The sequence below is a fragment of the Antechinus flavipes genome, chromosome 2 (genome assembly GCF_016432865.1).
Source record: "Antechinus flavipes isolate AdamAnt ecotype Samford, QLD, Australia chromosome 2, AdamAnt_v2, whole genome shotgun sequence".
NCBI lineage: Eukaryota > Metazoa > Chordata > Mammalia > Dasyuromorphia > Dasyuridae > Antechinus > Antechinus flavipes.
Window position 1 is genome coordinate 537,573,992 of NC_067399.1, and position 6,000 is coordinate 537,579,991.

The window sequence follows — 6,000 nt, forward strand, 5'->3', positions numbered from 1 at the left end:
GGACAAGTCACTTAACCCTATTTGCCTCAGTTTTCTCCTTTGTAAAATGAACCAGAAAAGGAAATGGCAAATCATTCTAGTTTCTTTGCCAAAAAAACCCCAAATGGGGTAGGAAAAAGCATTGAACATGACTAAAAATTGACTTAACAACATCAAGACTTAGTTTCTTCCTCCTAAAATGATGATGATAATATCTGTAATATCTGCTTGAAGAGTTGTAGTGAATTTTAGATGAGAATATGTATTCATAACATGCTAAGTAAATGTCAATTATTATTCTGATACATGTAACATTTATTTTTTTATTCAAAGCAAAGGACCTTTCATTTTTCCTTATTAGACTTCATTTATTGGCATTAACTCCATATTCTTGCCTGTCAAGATCATTCTGAATTGTGACTTAGTCATCCAATGTGTTAGATATTCCTCCCAACTTTATACCATCTGCAAATTTGCTACATATGCTATTACCTTAATTGCTACAATTCCCAGGATTACAGTCTAATAGTACACTTATGCATAATTTCCCCCTGTTCCCCCCAAAATCTACCATCTATCATCCTCTATCCCAGTCCTCTAGGAGGGAAGTCCTGGATGAGCTAGGGCAGAAGATCCTCATCCTTATACAAGCCCAGAAAAATCCATTTATCCTATGTCCCATTTCTTCATAGTCTGTTCTCTGCTCAGAAGCTATCAGTTTTCTGACAAATGATTAATATATCATTCCTTCTTGTAAAGCACATTTTTATTTGGGAAAATGTCTTTCAGAGACACAACAGCCTTGATTTAAAGAAGTGCTATTGGTGATATTTCAAGTACTAGGGAAGGCCAGTGGAAGAACTATCTGGAGGCAAGACACTCTTCAAATTATTCTATAGGTAGACAATACAGCTGGAAGGAAAAGAAATGTAACTGCATGAAAACAACTGAATTTAAATTTCTATTCTGGTATTTCCCACCTATGTGACCTTGAACATCAACTAACCTCTCTAGACTTCAATTTCCATGAGGGAAAGAGGTAAATTGGGGTGGTTTAACACTAACACTCAGTCCTGTGGCTCATGGTCCCATGTGTACAGGATAAGACCAATGATTCAGCCTTTCGGAATTCTGAACCACAATACAGATGGCATCTGACTGCCTTTCTGCAGGACACAGCCCTCATTCCTGTTGGCTCCCTTTGACTCCAGCTTGAGGACAAGATGGACACAGCCCTTGTTCCCTTTACTTCCTTTTGACCTCAACTGTAAAATGGGAGACTTTTTTTGACACTCCCAACACACCTATGATAGTGTCCAAGCCCCTAGTAAGTGCTCAGAAAGGTTGTTCTTTGATTTGGACACAATCAAAGAATGCTTTTTAATGCTGAGTTCAAAGATTTAGACCCACCCATGTCCAAGAAAATCCTCTATTTCTGCCTTTCTACTTGCATCTCATGGTTCTTGACAAGATAGCTAACCCAATTACCAGCACTACAGCCAGGGCCATAGGTCTCATTGGGAACACACATTCTCTATACCCCTCTCTGAGACAGATTCCCGGTATTTTTAGTTTATCAACAAGTCAACCAAACAACTTGCCAGTTGACTTTTCTCGTGTTCAATCATAAGAGCTCTCTCAGTTAGAATTTCCTGGCCACGCTAGGAGAATGAAGGGAGAGTGGAGGAAAAGGGAGAGTGGACTCAGTCAGGAAGCAGCTGAAAACCTTGAATTTTAAATGTTCCTTCCCAGATCGCCAGGGACAGGGATATTTAGAATGTGTTGACATTCCTAGCTTCATTTATCAAAACCTTAGTGCCCAGTCATCAGCCATTCCCCATCTTTTTCTAACATAAAATATATGTGTCTCCCTTGGCTAAGGTAAAATTGTGAAGTCAATGGAGTTTGTTTTTATTGGCCTCCTATCTCCCTTCAACACCCATGTATACTACCTGATATCTACTATCCCCTGGCTCAGCATCCTGATCCTCTCCTATTCAAAGCTTCTTCCAGTGCAGGGGTTCTGAACTAGGGTCTTTAAACTTTTTTATATAAATAATTATATTTCCATGTAGTTTTTTATTTTATGCATTTGAAAACAGCATTCTAAAAAGAGGCCCATAGGTTTCACCACACTGAAAAGGAGTCCATAACATACAAAACAATTAAGGATCTTTACTCTAAAATAAGAATGTAATGAACTTAGTTGCTCAAACATGTCAATAACTGATAAAAATTATAAGTATGCTCCCCAAGAGGGCTCTGCATTTTAGTGAAGATCAAAGTCTTAAGTTAAAGTAATATACTGTTAAGGTTAGAATGTAAGCCGGAGATAGAGAAGGGATTTTTGACCACAGGAGGGCCCTGCCTAGTCTCTACAATCACACAGAGTTAGCAGCAAGACTGGCTCTGTTCCTTTGCCAAAGAGACGTATCGCTTTGGTAGCCAGTGTTGCCAGACCCCCTTCAAGCTTTCAACATTTTCAGATGGAATTCCCAAACCTCCCAAGGCCTGGGGAGAGTGGAGGTCCCAGCTGGGTTGCAAGTTCCTGATTTGAATCAGTCCTTCTTCAGGATGTGCTGCAAGGCTCACAGAGATATTTGCTGAACCAAGAATATATCTTCAAAGGCATCTCTCTAAAGCAAAAGCAGATTGATCCACAGTTGCATCCTCTCACTCAGTGGGCAGAAAGGGATGAAATTGACTTTGATGGATACCTCCCAAAGAGTTTCAGATGGAAGATGGAGAATAAGATCCATCTGGTGTTAGAGGACACTAGGAGCTTTCTTTTTCTACCCAGCTTTACCCTATGTGCATTACAGGCTCTGATGGCCCTACTTTAATCTGTAACCTGTAATCAGCTGTAATCTGGCTGAGTATCCTTATAGGATCTCACGAGAGCACTAAATATTTCTGGACATGGAAAGCAAAGTCATATACCATCAGAGCCGAATCACCTAGTTCTCAGGGCATTGTGTGGGCTAGTCTCTAAATGTCCCTGAACCTCAGTTTCCAAATGATGATAATACTTCTTGATTAATAATACTATAATATACTATATATGTACTATATATAGTATATAATATATACTATATAATACTATAATAGCTCAATAATAATACTAAATATCTCATGGAATTGTTGTAAGGACAAGACTAAATAGCAAATGGGGAAACTACCACCACCACCACCACCATCACCTCAAGGGCAAGATATCTTTGTTGTTATGGAAAAGCTACTATTTAGTGGGGAAAATCCCTGGATTTGGAGTCAGAGGCACTGGGTTCAAATTCTGGTTTTTGACCTTGAGTAATTTTGTATTAAATTTTGTAATTCCAATTCAATAAATCTGACCCCAAAGAAGGGTTGAGAAAATGCATCTGCCAAGAGAGGCATGTGGGAAAGTAGTTAAAGAGCTGGTCTCAGAGTATAAAGACCTGTATTCAAGACCTTACTCTAAGAAATACTGAGTATATGACCCTGAGCAGCTCAGTAGAACAATAAGTAGCAAAGCAGGTACCAATCTGTACTAATTGAGTTTTCTAATTATATTCATGTCAATGTCTTTCCCAATTCTTTATTATAACATCTTTTCTGTCTTAGAATTTGCCCTGTTTTCTATTTTCATCTTAATCATAATATTTTCATATTATCAAAAAAGTAGGGGAAATGAGAAATGGAAGTAAGAAAACAGTGTGATTTACCCTAGCTTTATACATTCACCCCCATCCCCACAGCCTTACATAAAAACTTTTCTATGAGAAACTAGAATTTTGCTCATTGCCTAAGTCATCAAAATGGACACTAAACAAAAACACTGATGTGCAGAAATAGAAGTGGACACATCACGGGTCTTCCAAATGTTGGAAGGCATAACAATCCCTTCCCTCAGGGAGACTGCTATCTGCTTAGAAGAAAAACTGCACAAAAACATTAGTACAATTAGTACAGATTGGTACTTGCTTTGATACTTATTGTTCTACTGAGCTTCTCAGGTCATACACTCAGTATTTCTTAGAGTAAGGTCTTGAATACAGGTCTTTATATTCTGAGATATTAACAAAACAAGTGATAAAACTATACAGACTACATTTATAACTGCTAAAGAGGATGTCATTCCCCACGTATGGCAATGGCAATCTATGAGATTGAAAGATATGGAATGGGGAAGGTGCCACAGAGGCCATTTAGTACAACCTCATTTTTCAAATGAGGAAACAGAGGCTCAGAAAGGGAGGGATAGGGAAGAGGGGCAGTGAGGGGGAGGATGTGAGAGGGGAAATGAGAGAGGAGGGGGAGAGAGAAATTAGTAGTATCGTTCCCTTATATTTAGAGACTTTCCCTTTAGGAACGACACAGATTGTTTTGGGTCCCCCTTCTCCCTGCTTAGGACGGGATTTTGCTGGGAGCAGTTGGTGCATATGACTGGAATGGAGCTGTGCTGAAGGAGACCACTGGTGGAAAAGTCATTCCTCACAGAGAATCGTATCTAAAGGAATTCCCTGAAGAACTGAAGAACCATGGGGCATATCTGGGTAAAGTCATGAAACAGAAATGAGTATTTGGGGGAAAATGAGAGACAGAGTCGCTATTGGTTCACTGAGACAAACCAGAATCCTTTTATTGCCTTTGAGTCAACTGCAATACACTCGTATACAGAGCTTTTACCTAAGTTAAAGTACACATAAAGAAAGAACAATCAGCAACAAATTGTGTTTCTCTTCACACATTTATTTTGAAAATCAATTATTTAGGGTATTTTGCCCTCTTCACAAATTTTTGCACATCAAGCAATGGCTGAGTTTGTTTCCCTCATATAAAATCCTTGAATTGGGTAATTTCCTTGACTACTAGTGACTTATCTAGTCCTTGACAAGTCAAGGCAGAAATGATTTCTAATAAAAGAAGAACTTTATGAAAATAAAGACAAGCAGAAACATAATTGGTGAATCTGCTAATTGTTTTTCTTTGCATCTGGCATTGGTTTCCTTAAATCTTTTAACTTTAACCTAGTATTTCATCAACTCAATTATTTAAGCACAGATTGTCCAGTTTTCTAAGACTTTTTCATTCTTATCAACAGAGTTGGAATTTAGAAGTCAGTATGTTGGTTTCTGGATGTTTGTAATTATTATGTCATCAATTATTTTATATCATCTGTGCCTCTTTTTTTCCAACTCCATATCTATTACCCTGAATGATCAAGATACCAAGAAAGAACAAGTATATGCATTTTTAGTTAGTCTTTGTCTTTCCATCTCCTTCTCTAGATCTTAGCTCCTCAGGGGACATGATGTACACCTTCTCCTTGTACCTGGAATGCCAGGGTCCTTCAAATAGTATTTTGGCTTCAGGAATTGGAAAGTATATTTAGAAGGAGAGACATAAAATTCCTGTTTTATTGGGAGACAGAAACTAGAAATCATATTAGAAATTGGAGAAGATAAAATCATAAAATAATACCATTTATAGAGTGTTTTACAGTTTCCAAAATGTTTTGTACAAGCCATTTCATTTGTTCCTCATAGTACCTGGCGCAGTATCCCCTTTTACAGATGAGAAAAATGAGATTCAGATTAGATAAGGGACTTAACCCACAATCATGTGGCTAGTAAGTGGCAGAGTCATCAACCACATTCAGGTCTTCTGATTCTTAATCTCATGCTCTTTCTACTACATTGCAGCTGCTCCCAAATTAATAGCAAAACTAATACTTATTTAAGGAACATCTACTATGTAAGACTCTTAGGAACCTTGAAAAGGATCCAATCCAAATCCCTTCTTTAGTAGATGAAGAAATTAAGGCCATGGGAGACTGGTGAGATTAGGACTAGGACCCAATTCTCCTGACTCTCAGCTCAGGACTCCTTTGCTTTGGGTGTTGGGTGGTGGGAGAGGAACTGGGATTTGGAGACATCCACTGAGCCATTTTTCTGTTGCTATTTAGCCTGTCACTTTTATGAACCTTCCCTGTGTGGGTGGGAAATGCTGAGAAAGTGACCTTCTCTCAGGGAAAAGGGT

General features: G+C 38.4%; 1 protein-coding gene across 1 annotated transcript in view; it reads left to right on the top strand.

Moving 5' to 3' along the window:
• ITGA11 (integrin subunit alpha 11) overlaps positions 1–6,000 on the top strand; it is a 72,757-nt gene that overhangs the window by 22,401 nt on the left and 44,356 nt on the right. The window contains exon 6 of the mRNA XM_051973792.1: positions 4,370–4,514. Within this exon, the coding sequence (XP_051829752.1) occupies positions 4,370–4,514 (145 nt within the window). The remainder of the gene's footprint in view (positions 1–4,369; positions 4,515–6,000) is intronic.